This window comes from Plectropomus leopardus, chromosome 14, assembly GCF_008729295.1.
Source record: "Plectropomus leopardus isolate mb chromosome 14, YSFRI_Pleo_2.0, whole genome shotgun sequence".
Classification (NCBI taxonomy): domain Eukaryota; kingdom Metazoa; phylum Chordata; class Actinopteri; order Perciformes; family Serranidae; genus Plectropomus; species Plectropomus leopardus.
In genome coordinates this window covers 24,505,588-24,526,935 of record NC_056476.1, presented here as the reverse complement: position 1 = coordinate 24,526,935, position 21,348 = coordinate 24,505,588, and the positions used below count along the sequence as shown (strand labels likewise).

At 41.7% G+C, this 21,348-nt stretch overlaps 1 protein-coding gene across 3 annotated transcripts in view; it reads left to right on the top strand.

Annotated features, from left to right (window-relative positions):
* Positions 1–21,348, top strand: part of daam2 (dishevelled associated activator of morphogenesis 2) — a 118,392-nt gene that overhangs the window by 53,109 nt on the left and 43,935 nt on the right. For all 3 annotated transcript variants that reach the window (XM_042500163.1, XM_042500160.1, XM_042500161.1), the window contains exons 3-5: positions 2,671–2,760; positions 13,301–13,375; positions 18,645–18,739. In XM_042500163.1, the coding sequence (XP_042356097.1) occupies positions 2,671–2,760; positions 13,301–13,375; positions 18,645–18,739 (260 nt within the window). The remainder of the gene's footprint in view (positions 1–2,670; positions 2,761–13,300; positions 13,376–18,644; positions 18,740–21,348) is intronic.

The following is a 21,348-nucleotide window of genomic DNA, read 5'->3' as shown; positions in this document are numbered from 1 at the left end:
GTTCGGTTTTGTTTTGGAAGATTGAGAGAGGGACTGGGTGTTTCTTCTTTGGGTCATGAGGAGAGGCCATGTGATGCAGATGCAGTATTGGAGTAAATTTTGACAGCGTTGGGAGGTGGAGGTGGAAGAAAACAGTGCGATGTTGCATAACTGGAAAGAAAAGTCCTCTAGCTGGCATGACATGGACATTCTTCCACCCACCCAATGTCCTCATCCTCAACATCTCTCCCTTCTCTGATTGAAATGCAGACAGGTACAACTTAGCCCATCCTGCCACTCCTTTCCTGTTTTCCTGCTCTTACTACCATGCTTGACTTTGCCATTATCCCATTCATACAACTTCAATCTTATGTAAAAGCCTTATGTAATCATATATCTATTTCTAAACGGAGTTCTTGGAAAAGACAAACTTTCTTGGATAGCTTACCTGCTTCCCTAACCTGTTGAACCTTAATATTTCAGACACTTAAACCCTCATTTTCATTGCTGACGTACATCCTACTCTCATATAACTCTCCCTCCGTATAAGATGTTACATTGAGAGGCCTGGGGAGTAGAAACAGAGAGCACAGAGATCATCTGCCAGACTTAGCTCCCATCTGGTTCAAATCCAGGGGTGTCCTTCTCACCGATTTCCCCACAACCTCCAAGTATCAGCTCCTCCAAACGGCAGCAGCTTGGACAGCAGGGCTTTGACCCGGCGACCAGGCGACATGCCAGAGACGAACTGGCTCCTCAGCCTCAGTTTCTATGCCTGGGGATGTGGAGAGAGGATCGCGGTCCAACCCAAAGCTGAAATCTGTAAAGATTGAAGGACGCAGAATCAGGGGTTTGATGTTTATCTGCCACAAAATGACTAGTTTTCTAGTAGTGCAAAGGGCTACGAATAACAGCAGCATGGATTTATGGTAGCCGGTAATGTAGACCCTCGATGATCAGCTCTGGGTGAGAGTCACAACTAATCATTGAATTCACGCTGCCGAGATGAAAACAGGCTTTGACCAAAGATTCTAAAGCTTCTTTGTGTGTTCTATCTGTATCAGACCCCCTTGAAGTTCACACTTTTTAGATTTTTCCCTTTTTTTGCTAAAGCCACAATACTGCTGCGGCTGGTTATCCCATTCAAAGCACTGGGTGAGAGATGATGTCATTCTTCATAGTGTCGGATAGTTGGAATGTGGGCCACCACAGCCAGCCCCATCCAGCTGAATGGGTGAAAACAAACCCTGTGAATCCACTGGTCGGCTTTAAGGGGCCCCACCTCTGGCACTGGTAGCCATCTTCACTTTGGGGGGCCCGGGAGGCCCGGCACTTCTGGCTGACGTCATGGTAGCAAAACCATTATGATGAGATTAGTTTGAGCTTGAGCACAAAGCCCTTACGCTGTAGCATCTCATCCTCTCCTCTGTTTCATTTGTGTTTATCCATTTCCAGAACCACACAGCTCATTCTTTCTTTCTGTCTTTCTGTCTCCTCCCTCCATCTCTCTCCGTCTTTCCTCATCCCTAATTTATCTGACTCTCTTTTCCAAGACTTTACTTTCCCTCTCTGGCACACAGAGGCTCATTTCCTGGTCTCATATGCATTTCAAAAGGTGCAGGAGGCTCCTTGTACCAAGCTGAAGAATTGAGCAAAGCAGCAGGGTGAATATTAAAACACTCCTCTGTGGTCTGCTGGGACCAGTTCTCAGTCAGACAGCAGGAAGGTCGGACAATCAAATGTCACTGTATACACTCAACTTATCCAGGGATCCGCAGTCACAGCTAAAATGTTTTCGTCTGTATTGTTATAGGGATAACAAAACAAAAGGGATTGTGTCCTGAGGGAGGTGGTGATTATATTCATGTCTCACTGTCATTACTTTAATTGGTCTCTGGCTATAACATTAATTTGTTTTTATGCCTCTGTGCCGGTTACAGCCCTGGCTGGAGACATTGCCCGCCCTTCCGTCCATATATCTGTACATCTGTCTGTCTATCCATGTGTCCGTACGTCCCATTCTCGTGAATGCGATATCTCAAGAATGCCATTAGGGAATATCTTCACATTTAGCACAAATGTCCACTTGTACGCAACGATGAACTGATCAGATTTTGGTGGTCATAAGTAAAAAGTCAAGATCACCATGTCTTTGTCTGTTTCATTCTTGTGAATGCAATATATCAAGAGCACCTTAAGGTTTTGTTTTGTTTTTTAAATTTGGCACAAACCTCCACTTACATTCAGCAATGAACTGATTAGAATTGTGTGGTCAGAGGTCAAAGGTCAAGGTCACTGTGACCCTACAAAACATGTTTCTGGCCATAACTCTAGAATTCATATGCTAAATATGGCAACATTTTACATTAAGGATAAATGATGATGTGATGACATTTTATATCCAAAAGGTCAAAGGTCAGCTTCACTGTGACACCATAATGTTCAACAAAAAACATATTTCTGGCCATTACTCAGCATCTCAGTACACCGGTAGATCCTCTGTGGCGGGAAATGTGCGTGACACATCCATTTTTACCCAGAGGCATACAATCAAGAGTTGTTTATTTTTGTTTTTTTTCTCCATGCTATCAGGAAATGTTATCTAACCCAATGCAAATTCAATGATTTCAGTCTTGCAACAGTTTAATAATGAATACTGTCTGGATAAAAGAGCCTCCCTTGTTGTTGCAGGATGAACTGGACTTGACGGACAAGAACAGGGAGGCCATGTTCGCTCTGCCCGATGAGAAGAAATGGCAGATCTACTGCAGCAAGAAGAAGGTGAGTCGCTCTCTGCTGTGCTTTACTGCACATCAGCTCTAATCTTTGGCTGGCCCTCAGTTGACTTGCTGCCTGAACCCACAGTTGAGAGCTAAACTGTCAGCAATGACTGTTATTGGAGGGCAGAAGTCATTTTGAATCCACTCAGCCACACAGTCAGCCCCCTCCCCGGCTTCTCATTTCTGCACTGATGTAAACAACAAGCTACATATTGCACAATGTTTTCCGCAGGCAGTAGTACATGCAATATTGTACGTGCATAAACAACACACAGTACACAAATGCACTCCCTGCCCCTGCTCCAAGACCCTCAATCTCCAAATCTCCCTCCCCACGTCGGAGTGAGCAATTTTCTTGTGCTGTTTAAGAATTGTCAACATACCATGGCAGCACTAGTACATTCTGGTTAGCCCTTTCATTCACCCCTTTCCCCTCGCCAAACAGCTCTCGTACTCTTCATACCCTTCAGCGTGTCTCTCCACAACAACTCTGGTCTCACTTTGTGGTCGAGTATCCACCAGGAAATGACATTGTGCTCAGAGAGAAAAGGGGAATTCGGCCCCCCTGTTTCGCTCAATAGCAAATTGAATAAATAGTCGTAAACCCTCCCCTGTGTCCCTTTGCTAATTTGTTTTTTGGCTGAGCATTTTGTGCTGGAAGCAGGACGAGGATCAGAAACCCCTCCTCTCTCTTTCCATGGCATGCAGGCTCAGCTTAACTGATATGATAGGCTCTGACAACCTCTTAAAAAAGGAGTAAACACACACCACTTTGTGTGTGTGTGTGCACGCGTGTGTGTGCACCTGCATGTGTAAAAGTTTGAACTTGTATTCAGGCCAGTATTGAGTTACAAGGAAAAAGAAGAGCAGTGGAATTGTGGTGTGTTTAGAGGGATGTCAAGGCGAGGATGGAAGCTGGAGCACCGCACCAGTTTACAATGAAATGCAATACGGGTAAAAATAATACAAGAGAGGATGTAATCTTTCGTCTAATACATTATGATAACCATAGGACTTACAGTGTGCTGATCTCTTTGAATACACTGCACAGTATCAAAGGGGATTGGATTGTTGGCAGAATGTGTATTTGCACATGTGAACCCACATAAAAGGCAACATTTCAATAATACTCCAATATCAGTTATTTAATATCTCACTGAAGCAACCGCAGACATTTATGAAACCTCTTTGTACTGTAATAGAAGGTAGTGGAAACCAACTTTTGGCACCAGCATGGGCATATTGGAACCAAAACGGTTTGCAGTGCGCGCCTAAGCCGGGTTCAGAGGTAGGATATATTAGTTTGTCGTTCCTGCCCCATCTCTCCCAGTCAGAAATCATTTCCTCTGTAAGGCTAAGGTGAAAAAAAGCAGCCATGTGTCTAGGCCAGGAAACGGAGAGCAAAACCGGGGTAACAGTGCACAGCGGAAAGCCGGAGGAAAAACCAAACAAACCCCCCATTCATGGATAGAGGCGGCGTAATGGAGAACGAGGAAAGAAAAAAACAACTGGCTTGCAATATTGGAAAATAACCTGCATGTCTGTGTATGAATATGCAGGCAGGAAGGCATGAATACTGTCCTCACGTGCACACGCCCACACAGACATGACCGACTGTATACGTAGGAAAAAGACGCAGGTTATTCAGACATAACGCACACACATACGCCACACAGTAGCGCCCTGTGTTGCAGAGAATTACAGCATGACAGTGATTTTGAATGGAGGGCAGAGGACAGCAGAATGTCCCTCAGCCGTTCCTGTCAGAGACAAACACTGGTCCCCTTGTTTGCTCTAGCCAAGCGACGGCTCCAGTTGTTGTGGTTAGATAACACTTGGAGGGAGCCGCTGAGGGCACCACAAAGGGACAAACTAACTTTATTCACCTGCGACACTAACTGGCCAGCACATTTAGGCGACCGCAAAACACTCAAGCATTGCCAGTTCCACTTCTTGGCTGTCCAGCTAAAAACACATATTCCAAATCTAATGATTTTGAAGTTTTCCCATAACCTGAAAAATGAATTGCTTCTTTGTGGGTTGAGAAAATTCTCCTACTTCTCCTTGAACCCTAATTTACAAACTGTCATTATTTCAGATACAGAGTTTGTACTGCAACATGTTTAGTTGGTCTTACCCAAAGTTGCCTCCTTGCATCTTTGTGTAAGCCATGATTTTATAAAGAGAACTGGATAAAACATTGGAGAGAGGACCCCGTTCATTCCTATGAAAAATTTTTAGTGGTGCATGAAACCAATACATTTTGAATTCCTGGGTTTAAAATTACCCGGATCTTCCGCATCCGTGGGCCCATAGAGGAAGCGAACCAGGGAATTTGGAGGTCAAGCACCTAACTTCCGGTATAAGACATCTCTAACTTGAATGGGGATAAAATGAATTCATCGTGTGCAGTGGTCTAGTGGTAGTTGATGAGAGGGGTGTACTACTAGGTACTAGGTAGATTACTGGATAGGTTATGGAAGAGGAAGTGCGTGTACTCCCCTTTACATTCCAATGAATTTTGGGCTGATAAGTGGGTATACCGTAAATGGACAGAAAAAGCGGATTGTATCTGCCATATACCTGTTATACCTGTGTTTCACTAGACTTTTGAAATGCTGTTGAACCAAATGGATTAAATCCAGATAGTGAAACAAGTCATTTCATGGAGGTTGTTATGCTAAAAAAAAGTATCTGTTGACTTACAGACATCTTTCCCAATTTAAGTCTATGAAAAACATTTTTCTAGGCCAAATAGCATTGTCATGAAATCACAGCTTCCAGGTCCATCATTTAATTAAATGATGAATTAATTATATGATTTCATGACTTGGCCACTATGTCAAACAGGCTTTAAAGTCCAGTGCACTCACTGGGGGGCTGGTATAAGCTTAGAGAGTTTTAAAGCATCATAATACAATTTTTTGCCATCAGGCTACAGAAGAACTAGGTGACAGACAACCAACCGAGTGTCCTTATGAGGTTTTTATGGCTTAACTAACTATTGGCTAATTACACAGACACAGAATTAGCATAGTTGTCCATGAGGGTTGGGTTTTGGCCACCTAATGAATCCAAGTCCAGTATCCACCCCCTTTAGAACTAATTTGGTCTTCCTGAAAGCCTAAAAAAAAATTGCAAACTAGCTGTAGACGTTCTGCAGCTAGTTGCTTATTTAGTCTGTCTACCGTTTGTTGCTGTGCAGCTATCATGCAGTGTTTTTATTAGGATTTGGTTGGTGAAAGCGGATGCTGAAACAGGGTTAATGAGCCGTGTGACAGTATCATACATGAAATGTTACTGCTGGGCCAAAACAATGAGACAAAAGGGGCTAAAAAGCTCCATGGAGCTGCTAACTGCTGAGTTAACTGAGAATCTCTACAGTGTCAGTACTAAGGTTAAATTTCACCCTATACAGAATCATTTCATTCAGTAATGTAAAAATGTTGATTAATGCAACCCTAACACTGATGTTAAATAGTCAGTGTTGCTGTTCTGCTTTGATAGTGTAATTTACACCCCAGCATCAAAATACATATCTAGTAGTTTTGTTTAAAAAATAGCCATTTTAGTTTGTTTATCAAACACTGGTCTTCTTACAGGGAATAAGCGAATACAAGTCAGCTGTGATGTAAGAGAATTAGCGTAAATATGATCTCTGTGTACCATGACTAACTCGAACATCTTGTCCGGGCCTTCGGGCTTTACATAAGCCGTCTGTATCTGCACCTCTGATCTCAACCACCCAGTCAGCCACATCCAGGGGTGCTGGGTGTCCATTTGTGTGTGTGTGTGTGTGTGTGCGTGTGTGTGTGTGTGTGTGTGTGTGTGTGAGAGAGGGAGAAAAAGAGTGGTTCTTGGTCAACATGAGAATGATGGGATGGCTTGTGTTTGTGTTTAGTGCACATGTGAAACAGAGATGGCATAAGTACATGTCTGTTTGAGTGTATTGCATTTTGGCCTGAGGGGGGTTTGTGTGTGTGTGTCTGTGTGTGTGTGTGTGTGTGTGTGTGTGTGTGTGTGTGTGTGTGTACTTGTTTTTGCAAGCATATGACTGTCTGTCCAGCAGCCCCCAGGTAGAGAACACCATGTAACATCTAATAGCTCCTGATAATCGTTCAGTGCTGGGAGCCAAACAGGGTCTCCTGATGCCCATTAGTTGTGCTGCACTGGCACACATACACATACACACACACACACACACACACACACATACACAAACTGTTTTGAGCACATGATACCACAATACGGCCCTTTATCAATGTCAAAACACAAAACTAGCATTCATCCATTCATCGACCATCCTAAAAGACAATTTTCTGTATATCAGCCTCGCTGTCCAAAATCATCCAACCACGCATTCTCAGATGCCGTGAGTGAAATGCCATTGCTTAACATGTGCTGCCTGATCATGCCATATGCACACATTACCCTCTCTTAATGTGCCAGCAGCTTATGTCTTCAATTATTAGCCACATGCTCTCTATCACTTAAACTAACGTGACCCCAGGCACAATTTTGGCTCGAGCATGTGCTAAAACGTGCCTAATGTTAGCTACCTGCAAGAGGCGGCGAGTGTTACATAATCTTCCAGAATTCAATATCCTGTCTGTTTCCTGCCTCTTTAGGTGAGACTTTATATCCCGGCTTCCATAGATAAATATTCCCCGCAGAGAGATTGGCTCTTTGGAATGCAGGACAATCCCCTCGTTGCACAAACGGGAACATATTGTGGCGACAGCTGGAGCAGAGTACGGAAAACATATTGACTTATATACACTTATAGGATTGCTAATGCATCCCAACGTCATGCTGTAACACACTGTAATTTGTTGATAGCTATGCTACTTGTACTGCAAACGAAGATTACAACTGATACATGTAAATACCAGTGCCTTTTGTGTTTTACCAGATATTAAAATAGACATTAGTTTTATCTAGTGTAAGTCAGAGTCTTTGTGGTTGATTATTTAGTCATTGATATTAGGTGTTTGCTTCTGCATGATGTCTGCAGGTCCTTCAAACATCTTAAATTCAATCTTACAAATAGAAGGCTTGAAAGTCATTATATTGTCTAAAATTTTTCATTTTAAGCCCTTAATTGCCAAGAACATTTCTTCTGATTTCATTTTTCCATCTTTTCATTTTTTTTTACCAAAATTTCTTATCTTACAAATATTTTTACTTGTACAATACCTGCTATCTGCTTTTTTTACATTTTAGTAGCAGGCTTTTGCAGTCCCCATTTTTGTATCAAAAGTGGTCTTTAAAATTATTGATTGTCATTCAGTGCAGTTTGCCTGTGCTGTCATGGTTTCGGGTGGCTCATGAGAGCCCCCCCACATTACTGCCAGGGTCCCCCTGGGCCTCTCTGAGCACATGGGAACAGAGTGTGAGGCGCCCGATGAGCACTCCAATTGCCAGAGAAACTGGAGACCTTGTGGAAACATGTTAGCATATCACTGTGAGCCGACGTATAGATTCTGAGACCCTGAATAGTTGGACTACGCTTAAAGGAACAACTTGGGCCAAGTCGGCTGCCAAAAGACCCAAGACTGGAAAACATGAAAGTTCAATTGTGCTGTTGTGCAGAACACGCCCACATGGATGTGCTCGTGTGCAGCAGGGTCAATTACATGTCGATGACCGCAGGGACTTGGAATCAGCACAGACGTGTGTGCCTCTCATGCTCTTGCTTATCTATTAAAATTGAGTTAATGTTTTAAGTCAACACATTCTCATCCCACTTGTCAAGTATGAAGTATCACCGTTTGGTCAGTACTAATTAAGTCTATATATGACATGCTGGGTATCCTCCTGTGTCTATTATATTGACATTTCAGGTCAGTGTGCCTATTTAGGCCCTTTAAATCCATTGTATCTTGAGCGGGAGTTGTACCTGAGGCTGCTGTGGCAAGGACACTGCCTTTATTCATGTGGCACCTGCTTTATCCACTCAGCCACCAACGCCCCAAATTTGCTTCCGTTTTTTACAAGAAATGTAGTTTCTGCTTGTTAGATGCATCATTTGTTTTTAAAATTAGATTTACAACATCGGTAATTTGCATCATGTAGCTGTGAAAGGTGCCATCTGTCTGCCCCGGTGGCTTATCAGACTTTGGCAAAAGGTGCCTTGATGTGTTGGTGTCTGACAAGTTTGACAAGTTTGGAATGGAAATGGGCTAGTTAGGTGCTCATTTATTCTCCCTGTACATACAAAAATAGATGTTTTCATTTTAAAAAATTATAAACGTCACTGCTCTCATACTTACATGCCCTCTTTCCAATAGCATAAATAAAGCCAGTAGAAGGTAGAGTGAAAAGTTTCAGACAACAAATACGGCGATGACAGGGGAGGCTGTAGTAATGTGCCTTTGTAAAAATAAATTTGTCTTCATTACATTGCTGTTTCGCCCAATTTTGCAATGTTTTCATCATCTCTTGTGGTCGTATCTTGCCTGAGCTATGCTACAATGCCCTTACAGTCTCCGGTGATTTTGCTCTGTTTCATCCATATTATAAACCTCTTGAAAAACGTGCACAGATACAGATTAAATGAACACAGAGTATGGACAGAAGGCTCTGCATCTAATGTTGAGCATAAATGAGCCCTTGAAGTGAAGCAAACAGTAGAAACCTTCCATGACACTTCAAAGCTCTTTGGTTTTAACTGTGGCCACCTGAGTATTTAGACTCTCTACCCCCTGTTGTCCCTGAAACCTTGACTTGAAATGTATCGGTTTCTTACAATCTGTGAGCTCAATCGTCATCATCAGTGAAACCTTTTTTAAGAGGTTTGAAGTCTCTAAGACGGCTTGTTGCTCGACAGCAGGGGAGCCGAAATATGTAATTTCATCCACTCTTTCAACAGGTGCCTCTGCAAACGCTATAAGCTGCCAAACACACAGGGAAATACTCTTGAACCCTGGCTTTAGTCAAGTATTTGGCGCTTTGGAGAAACAATATATCCCTCAACAGATGGTTGTAACAAGAGGAACACCTTGCAGAAATATACCTGATACACTGCTGGGGATTCCTGTCCTCCTTTGCCTGCTGAACCTGGATTGTAAATCATATTTAATGTCACCAGACGTGAGGAATGTACGGTGTAGCGCAAGTGTGTAATTGCTGTAATGGAATGATGGGGTTGACCTTAAACTGTCGCAGCGGAGCACGCGACTGGGATGGGGAAAGAGGGCCTTATGCAGAAGACATACACGTACATATCAAATATATTTTGAGTGCTGTCATGCAAGTATGTACACAAACTCTCTTTCTCAATTCATATCAAAAGCCTGCTGTTTGCATTTTTCATTTTTAACAGGCTCCACTCTGGAGTCTGGCTCCTTATTACCAGATTCTAATACAGTCATCAACTGTGATTAAATCCCAAAATGATCAAGCAAGCGGCAAACAAGAACAGATTTAACATCACCTCTCTCTTTCAGAAATCCCATTAAAAGGGCAAATATTCAGGAAGTGTATGGACTGATACCCCCAAAACAACACTCACGTTGAAATCATTTTTCATTTGTCCCGAAACGAGACGAAAATTACAGTACTTTACTCCGGCTCGTGAAACTGCCAGAGTAAATGTTGCGTTGGACCCGACATGTATTTTGAGGGCGTGTCGGCAGCTGTAATTGAGCCAAAGGGCCAGAGAGAGGCAGTTAAGTTGTTAATCTCAGCGTCAGGATCTGTCTGGCATCGCGTCCCGAGCGTGTCAGCAGTATAGTGGAAGCGACCGCCAGCTTGAAAACACAAGCTGAGTAGTACAGTGAGTGCTATTGTTTTTGTTTTAGCTCTTTAGCTAGAGCTCAAACGCTGGCACAGAGCGCTGTAGATTAGAAACAGCAGTCATAACGAGGACCGAAATCCACATTGACCAACCGTATGTTCCAGCCCAAAAAAAAAAAAAAGCTGGAGTGGATTTGCTGTTTCTGTGGCTCATTTTTATGTCCAGACTTGACTTTCACTGGGTTACCGGACATAATAACAGGGTTTTATGCCTGGGGACAATCAATTCAGGCTCCTAGAGTGGAGTTTGTCTGACTTAATCAACAGAAAAAAGGTCATTTAGTTGTAGCTGTGTTCCAAATATTAAAGCAACATTTCAGAAATGAAGGGATTAGGTGGCATAAAATATTGATTTTCTATATCAAGGAGCACAGACAGAATTGATGGGCTCTTGCCGCAGCATGAATGTCCTTGTAGTAAATGAAGCTGTTAAAGTACTTGAGGAGGGTTATGTAAGCGATCAGAGAGCTTATTTTACCGCTGATGGCTGAAGCAGAGTTTAATTGACAATCTCGCAAATGATCTGTTGGAGGAGCATATTTATAAAGACTTTAATAATATGCTTATTATTCTGAGCACATGCACTGCCATGGGATGTATTGTTTCTTGTATTGTAGTATTTCGTAGAGTCATTTCAGTTGATTGACCTAGCTTACTCAAACTATCTGATCCCGCAGATTTATGTAGGTTTTAGTAGCTTTGGGTAGGGAGGGGATCTGAGCCTCTCGAATGTCAGGAGTGTCTGTGATATGGCAGTAGCACTCAATAAATGACAAACCAAGATGAATAGAAAGTCTTTGGAATCCTGAGATCAGTCATGGCCCTGTCTTTACACCACATTTATAGGAAAAAAACAGTGCCTTTTTTTTTTATATCTTCTTAATTTTGGAATCAAGTAAAATTTTTTGACTTATGTCGGGATTCAAATTTGGCAAACAGCTCCTCTCTTGTCTTCCAAAACTATCCAATTTTGCAAGAATGTGGCAGCCTGCAAGTTTCCAACTCTCGTTGACGTGCACACAGTAATAAGAACAACAACAATGCTGCACCAGTGCTCTAAGCCCACGCTAAACAAGACCAGATGTGAACGGGGAACATGGTCTCTGTATTCCCCTGTGCCTTGGTTGCTCGTGGCATCACGCTTCCTCGGATTGGCCAGGACAAATTGATCTCAGACAGAGCTATTTGAAAACTATTGTGGAGTGCACGTCGTTCCTCAAGGCAGTCCTCTCTCTTTTTCTCTTTCTCCGTGTAATAAAAGCTAAGACAAGTGAATACTCTGGGATGTTGTGACCCAGTTATTGTAGACTGCACTGCCTGATCCATTTAATCTTCATGTGGATGTTAGAGCTAAGGTAGAAAGAGGGAGGATGAAACTAGGGGAGTGAAATAGTATGAAAATGATGTTCAGAGGGAATGTAGTGCCGAAAAAAGACAATCAAAGCCCCACTAGCACAATGGTTCTCAACTGGGGGTCCTTGAGGGACTTCAATTCATTCAAGGTTTTTTTTTTACTACTTAATTCACTATAGAAGTGAGTCCAATGTGAGTAAGAATGATAAGAGTGACAAGTCTGATCATGGGTTTCATTAATCATATCTAACAACCAAGGGGTCCTTGACAAGGAAAGATTGAGAACCACTGTAGCCCAACTTCGCCCACCATTAGGTTTTTTGGACAACATGGACAACATACTGATTACTTTAGTACTTTAGGCATCCTACCAGTACAGGGGCTGAAATTATGAAGATTGGCAAGGTGCCTGGTATGAGTTAAAAAAGTAAGTAAGTTTTCAAAATGAAAAATGGTTATGCTACAGTTACATAGATCTAGGCAGAAGAAGACGATTATCGACTATCATTTTAGTGGAGGAGGGCAGGGCAGTGATGAAATTTAAAACTGGATGTTTCATAACTCCTTTACAAAAGGAAAAAAAAACATTTCAGCAATCTGATTTGTTGTCTCATTTTGGAGGGAATTTAACATTAATCTTAAGTTTGCAATGGGATATTAAAACAAAGCTGCATTGTATAGCCACATGCATTACCAGAAAAATACATAAAATAACAGTCATGAAAAAATGCAATAAATGTCACACATTTTTTCCATTCCTGTAAACAATATGACATCACCAAACCAGTTTATCATCATTTTTCTTTAATTTTTTGTTTTTACTGCGCCATCCAGAGGGTATCTGTCTGCCGTATACTGGCTGCCAGAATCCATGTAAATGTATCAGTGTTTAAATTTAGAGCATGCACTTAGTGTTGTCTGTAAATCTTGCAGCCCTCTGCCCCAATAGATTTTAATATTTCCGAGACACTGGGGGAAATTTTAGGCTGATGATGCCTTGAATGGAAAGGTCAGAAGGTCTCTGTAAACATTAGGATTCATCTTCTGAGGAGCATAAATGTTTTGGCAGATGTGGAAATGGCAAATTTTATGGAATTCTGCATAGTTTTAGATATCTAACTCTAGAAGTAGTCTAGAGTAAATGAACCGAAGTAAATCATTGATTCTGATTATGAAGCCACTTCTGAGTTAGAGTATCCATACCAAGCCTTTTGAAAATCTAGTTAGCAGTTTTTCAGAAACTTCAACTTAAACCAAAGTGCTGGATGTTCGGGCTGACATTGTCATCCAAGACCAAAGCCACTAGAGGAGCAGGAGCACATACATATGCTTAATGTTTACATCACAAGTGATTTTAAAGTGACTCAGTGTGTCTTTTTGTCCATTCACAGGAGCAAGAGGACCCCAACAAGCTGGCCACCAGCTGGCCTGACTACTACATCGACCGCATCAACTCCATGGCTGCTGTAAGTCAAACACACTGTCTGCATGTCTGTTCCCCTCTGGCGAACTCACCCAAATGACTATATAATGCTTCCAAACTTTAATGTCACCATCACAATATCATTCACTTACTTTGATCATCTGACCACTGTTCACTCAGTCACTCTTTCTCAGACTTCTCTCTTGGCTCGCCTTTTATCGTGTCCCTGCTGACTGCTTGTTACATTCGCATGACCACATTCCTTCACCGTGACCCCAGCATTCACACACACTGTGATGACAAACAGGCCATTTAGATGCTCAGCAGTTCAGTCAGCGGGAACGACTGTCAAAGACACGGCGCAACGCCAGTATGACAATATTCATTATTTTCTAGCCAGTGTGACTGCCAATAAAAACAGCAGGATAGCATCACAAAACTGTCCTCCACCATGATCTCAGTAATGTTTTAAACATCACCACTGTTCTGTGAGTGTAGTATTTGACTGTATATTTGGCCACTGACCCGTTTAGGCCGACAAACTTTGACCGACTCCTTATCTGGATGACAATTTGGCTCCAAAATTCTTGAAGATCATAAAACATAACATTTTAAAGGGGCTCTTTAAGGCTGGCCTCACAACAAATTACTTTTTAAGCAATTTTACTGGTGTTTGGTGTCCTACACTTTGAGATTTTTGTTACGTCGTGGACACCGTCACATTTCAGCATGCAATGCAATTCGGCTGTCACAGCGAGCCTCTCTGACACATCTACTGGAGTTTTTTGTGTCCCACTGTGAAAAGCATAGGGCCACATCTGGTTTATCAGATCATCAAAACGCTGGAAGACAACCAAAAGCACATCTCCCTGTCCATGTGGGGCCGAAACATTGGTTGGTTCAATGGACAAACTAACCACTTCCTTCTTTTGCACACAAATTGTTTAGAAGTAAGTTTGAAATCTTTGGCACTTCAATCAAGTCACTGATTTCATCAAACACCTTCATTATCGAAATGACAATGTATAGGCATAAGCAAGTTACTGGTGCAGACAGGCTGTAATGGACTTTTCAACATTCCACTTTTTTTTCCTCCTTCTAGACAAACAGACAAACACTAAATACATTTACAAGTGTTTCCAGGCCATGGATCAGATAAACTCCTCAACCATAACTTACACAGATGACCATAAACATAGAGCCAAAAAGTAATGGCATTTAATATCTGTTTATGGCCGTGTTGTTTGTTTTTCTGGCAAACATGCCTATAGCAACAACCCATGTTGAAGGTTGCTATTTTTACAGCTGTTTTTGTTTACTGGCTCCACTCGGGGGACAAGAATGAGCTACTTCTGAAAGGTACCTGAGCTTAGTGTCGAAGTCTGGAGAAACAATTTTACTGTCATTCTTTTAGAGGCTCAGACAGCACACACACACACACACACACACACACACACACACACGCACACACACACACACACACACACACACACACACTGTATTTTAACTGTAGTCAAGAGAAAGTGCTGATTTGTGAGTTGCCAAGAATTTAAAATCCACCAGGGCTGTAGCGGTGCCTCTGTGCTATTAGGTGTCAGACACGCTGTCAGAGTTATGTTTCAGCCTTTCTGTTTCTTTTTTACTATATCTGCTGCAAAACAACCTGAGTCTGTAAGTCACTGTGAGAGTGTTTGCAGTCTGCAGTACTTAAAGTCTTGACATTTTCATAAAACGAGGGTAACATTGTGCCAGCGTGATGAGATATATGCATTCAGGTTTTCCAGACATCTTCTAGAAAGTGTCAGTGCAAATAAATGCTTGGGAAAACTGTTTTCAATAAAAAAAGGAAACAAATGCATCCAAATTGTTAGCAAATTATACTACATCAATGTCAGAATTGGTTTTGCTCCTGTGAAGAAGTTTATGTCTCTATAACACTTTAAATAACTTTTTGTGAAAGATTTTTTTTTACAGTCTCTGTTCTCCTCTTTGCACAAGCAGTCTCTTGTTCGAGAGTCTCCCTTATTCGCCATAACTTGACCAATTTCCGCTCCTTCCTGAATCATTTTTTTTCACTCCTACTATCCATCTTCCATTTTTCTTTGCACAAAGTCCCAGACAGCATCTAGACAAGAGTGCGTTTTAACATTTGGAGGGGCTCCGCTCGTCCATGACTTCATGTCTTGGCTCCCAGGCGAGCTCACCAGGGGCAGCCCTTCCACAGTAGCTGAGTTATTGGATGAGCTCATTTTTTGTGTTGCCGCCCTGAGAGATTACTGTACAACCGGCATCTTGATGTTCATTCATAAAACCATGTCAGGGCCCGGAGGTTGTGTTTGGCTGCAGAGTGATAACTCAAATGTCCTGGTGACTCTGTCGGGAGATTGTACAGCCTCGCTGTGTCCAAGTTAACGTGTTGAGCTTCAGAGCCTCTGCCTGGATGGGCTGTCTGCGGATAAACAGAACAGGAGGTCTGACATAGAGGCTTGGGGAAGGGCCACTTTTATGCCCATAATGTTAAAAAACACACAAAACTCAGCTTTTACATTTTTGCAGCTTTTTAACCACAAAACAGGGGCATGCTCAAATTGGCATAAAAATGCTTTATTATTTATATTATACCCATATCTCCCCTCTGCTTTTAACCGTGCTTTATAGAGTACTGCAGAAATGAGCCCTAAAACCTGGAAATTAGTGAGCATTTTTGAACTGCCATATTCCTCATCTCAAAGGCAATCAGTTCTTGAATGGGTTTTTTTGGTTAGATGCCTGAAGTCAGGTCTGTGGTTAATGCAAGCTGAAGAGACTTTCACATTTTGCTCTGAGACATAAAAGAGGCCTTGAAGCTTTTACAGTTGCTAACAGTTTGCTAAATGAGACCAAAGAGGTTGTTAGGGACATTAAACATCATGATGCTTAACAGACATTGAATTCATGTGATCGTAATGTAGTTCATTCATAGCCTAACATCAGTTTTTGACTTCTAGTGATTGCAGTCAGGCTTCACAGATTCCAAAAATTGATTTATTTGTAAAGATTATCAAGCTGAGCAAAACATGTAAGTATCAGAAACTTTTGTTCACCACAGAGCTTGTTTTATATAATAATCAAAAAGCCAATAGAAAATCTCCTTGGATTTTGGTTGAGAGAACTAGAGCAATGTTAACTTTTGGGTTAGTCTACAACAAAACCGTCATCCGTACATCACTCTCATTCCCAGGTCATCAAATACTGACACTTTATTATGTCCCTCGACATGTGATATTGATGCTTAAGGTGGCCTTTTGCGTCTCTATGGGATACAGTGAACTTTCAAATATAACTTCAATATAAATCCATCCATGGCAATATTTGATTCTCAGTGCAACTACCATAGTATAAAGTGCAAGAAAGTTCATGTGGGGTGGGAGGGCAGAGTTGGGTCAAACAAACACAGATTTTTACCTAGGAGACTGCTGTTTGTGTCCCATGTGAAATCAAAAGTCAAGTTTCTGTCATGTAATTTTGTCACTCAAATGAGGTATATACATTGATCCGCATACTTGTTCTCACCCAAAACATGTTTTTCTTAACCCAACCAAGTAGTTTTGTTTCCTAAACCTAATCCCAGTTGTTTGATAATGCTAACCCCGTATTATGACATGTTTCACTTAGGAGAGAACTGTGAGTCACAAACAGAGGCTGTGGCTGTATAGAAGTAATACTTAAGCAAAGTATCAAAGCTTCTGTTTTGGGAAGTTATTTTCAGTTTACAAGCTACATTGCTTAGCTGTGACGTTTAAGAGACATGATTGCTAACAAACTAACTGGCACTCAGTTGAACTCTGTTAAAACAAGGCTGTTAATTCCACTTATTTCCGTTCACATCATTCCATTCAGTTTCAGTTGTTAGTTTTTACTCGCGTAGGAACAATAAGATAATAGCCTCGTTTCAGCTCACATATTGTCAACTTAATTAGGTTTTGTGCCTCCGGCTTTGCGTGACCATTTAAGCTAAAATAACGCTGTTTGCTTTCATTCATACTTAACAAATACTTCTTACTTGGCGCATCAGTGACCCACATGGTCCTGATTAAGGTTTTGATGACTGCACTCATCACTCACTCACTTAACGACACATTGACGACTAGCTCGAAGGCACAGCTCTGGCTCTGGGGGGCACTTCCCATAACAAGGATTTAGGGAAGTACCTTCTGCTGGTTTACCAATTGGCTCTAATAGTATCCGTATGTGCATGCTGGCCACGGGTTCGAATGAGCTTACACAGAGCAGATGTAAGAAGGAGTCATTTGGCGAGACTCATTGACACGGTAAACTGGCTCGCATCACGACCAAATCATCCAGTCTCCCCAACACTTGTTGTGTCCAACTTCCCATTGACTATGAACATATTCGTTTAGAGAAACAGGAGCCAGAGCCTTAACGTCTTGGCGCAGGGACCATGAACCATCTGGACTTGAGGCTAAATCGACACGATGGATGTTTTGACTGCACTGTTTCTAGATTAAACACTCACACATTGGACAGACCAGAGCTGTTGTTGGGTAGTCAAACATTGGGTCCAGCTCCAGTTAGCTATGTCCAAAAAGTCTTGCTATGGAATACTTGCACCCAACTCTAACCTGTTTGCCCTTTTTTGTACAGTAAAGGTATAATGACGGGAAAACAGGGTCACATTTAAGCAAATATTTTTTCAGGCAAAATAATAGGCAGTCACTGTGACTAGCTTACTCCACTGCTGAAACACAGTTTGAACCTTAGCACTTGGCAGCGAGCTGCCTTGGAAAAAGCCTGCAGAGGCTCAACAGAAGCCCTGTGGCCCTGACTAATGGGAGCACAGCAGCTCTTTGATGTTGCTGAGGGGGAGCCTTTAAGTGATGCAGAAATGCATTAACACCACCACAAGTCTAAGTGTTTTTTTATGATTTGTCATAAGCTTGATTGGAGCTAATTGCCTGCATGACTTATTTTGGCATGTTGTATAGCATCAACCATGGAAAATAGTATTTGAAGGGGGGGAAGGGCTACTAATGAGACTGTGATTGTCTGTGCTGCTCGGACTAATTGAAACATTTGTAAAAAGGTGGAAATGTGTACTGCTGTGGTTTCGTGGCTGCCAAATTAAGATTAACATTCTTGAGTTGACCCAGTGGATGCAACGGACGGCTGTTAATTAAAAGTGAAAAATACAGACCTCTTTTCAGCAAATAGCTGGCCCAGTGACACCTGCCACAGAGCCAAAATTCAGCAACATCAGTCAGTCATGTCACCACTAAATTGATTCCTCATCTCATTTGTCACCATGTCTGCAGATGCAGACCCTGTTTGCCTTTGATGAGGAGGAAATGGAAATGAGGAACAAGGTGGTGGAAGATCTGAAGACGGCGCTTCGGACACAGCCAATGAGGTGAGTGAGTCTCTCCGTCCAACTAAACCGCGACCATTTCCTTGCTGCAGGCAGTACAGAAGTCTGCATAACTCGGTTCCTCTTCAATGTATACATTCCAACTTACAGTGTTTCCTCTAGATTGATTGCTTTGGCCTGGAGTAGGTGGTGCTAATAAAACCAAGCTTTTGTTCTATCACTGCTCCAGATTTCATTCCCAAATTTAAAACTTTTAAGTTTCTTTAAATACTGAAGGGTTGAGGTGAATTTATAGTTGTGCGGCAGCTCTACGCAGAGCATAAACCATAGAATAGCCCACGCCGTTGTAAGCATTTATACTTGTGCAGTGGTGTGGCATTTCTGTGAAGTGCTTTCAAGAGTATTTAAAATGCACCCATAACATATTAAACCTGTCTTAATATCAACATTTTTAAACACAAGCACACAAACTGTCATTTGTGATTCATAGACAAAACACTCTCCACGAATACAACATGCCAACATTATTGCATTATTGGCACAAGCTGATGGCATTTTTTTTTTTTAAATAAAACTAAACTAGTCAAGCAGCTAGCAGAGTTTTCTCATACCCAGCCAGGACAAACAGTCTTATTTAACACAGGGATTGTTATAAAATTGGGCTCAATTATACGTAAGGTTCAAAAACATAACAGTTGTCTCTCTGGAAATGGTTTTCAGCTCATAGAAATAAACATGAGGCCTGCCTTGTCTGTGGTGCAGGCTCTGCGTAGACGAGCAGCCTACGCCGTAATCTGCATCGATGCAGTGCAGAAATACACCCTGCATTTTCCCTTTTTTCCAAGGAAATATAGCTTACTTTTTGAACCATCGTACTAATCAGCCTGAATTAGATCGACTGCACAGTGCTAAAAAAGAAAACATGAAATCTGATTCAATGATACTTCTTTTATATTTGTCCTCCAAGACAGTAGTGACTTGACTTGACTAGAGAAGAACACCAAAAGAAAATGCCAGGAGTTGAGTTTTCATTAACAAGGAAAACAATTAGGGCATAAAAGCACAAAAAATCTGCTCTGACCGAACATACTCTCATCTAGCTCAGCCAAAAACACACCAAAGTTGAGTCTGTCAGCATGTGTAACTGGTAGCCTACTGACAACGTTTTCTTAAATTCACGTGTTCAGCTGACTTTAGGAGTTTAGATAACAAACACTCGACTGCCCTGCTGTTATAACAGACATCTGAACTGACCACAGACACTTGCCTTGTTGGTGGACTCACGGTGATGGTGCAGTGCAATTCAAGGTGCACTGCGCTCAGAATACATAAAGGAGAAACACTGATAATGGTATTTGCCTTTTGCCTTTGGCCTGGTGATCCATGAGACCTGTACAATTCTAGGTGAAACACTATCACACATATTAAATCCAATTAATAATGTAAAATACTACAGAGAAGATTTACTTTCCATGAAGTCAGCCTCTTGTCAAGGCATAATTACACTGAGAAAAGAGACTTTTTAATAACTTCAAATTGAAATATACCTAGTAAATTATATTTAAAATGTACCCTCGTATTTTCCCCTGACATGGTCATCAGCAGCTGTTAGACCTCACTCGCCACCGCAAAGAAACATTCAAGGACACTGGAAAGCCCACTAATACAAACCGCCTCCCTTTCCCCGTCAGCAGCTCCTTGAAAGCCGTCCATCAGCCTGTGCCAGTCGTGTGATGCAGTGGTCTGGCCAAAAATGGGGGTGTTGAGTTTTCTCAAGGGGAGCTATGAAGTGACAGACCTAATGTGCAGAGTGACAGAAAACCCAGGGCAGCCTGAGTGTCTGGGTCATGTCTGGGTTGTGTGTGTTTGTAGGCCAAGTGTGTGTACCGTATGCATGGTTGTGTTTGTATCTGCGCACGTACAGCATCCAAACCACTATAATAACTAGGAACAAGGCTGGTAAGCAGCTGCTGGAGTCCAGAAGCATGGCAGGAAGTGGTTCTGCCAAAGTAAGAGCCTCTTTCTGCTTCTCACTGATGTTGCAGCACTGTATGCTTTTATCAAGGCTACAGATGGCTGAGTGTAAGCATCATTTATGCAGGTCCATCTCATTGACATTGAAAAAGCCCACTCTTATCAGCCATAGATTTATTTACATTTTCAACAACATGCTCAAAAGCTACATTTGAAAAAGAAAAATATCTAGAAAATATATTTTATCTGTGTATAACATGTATGGAACTGGATCGTTAGAAAAAACAAAATGTATGCATTCTCACTTAAATACTAACATCTGATTTAGACAAGATTGCTCCTACAGTAATACATTTGTTACCAAAGGTTATAATGATAATGTTCCCAAGGAAACTTTTTTGAAATCTTTATATTTACTGGGGTTGTTTTTGCTTTTATTTGCCTTAATCTCACTGACTGACAGAAACCAAACCAAAATCACATAATAATTGTCATGTGGGACTTCTTTTCTTTAGTTAAGGTGAGGTGGTATCTAATATTTCCAGATAATTATGCACAATCAAATAACTGGGCTAGAAATAGTGACTTTTCTTAAAACTTGACCTCATATTTCCTTAATCAGTACCAACTTGTTGCATTATGTAGTTTGGACATTTCAAACTGTAAAGATGGCACAT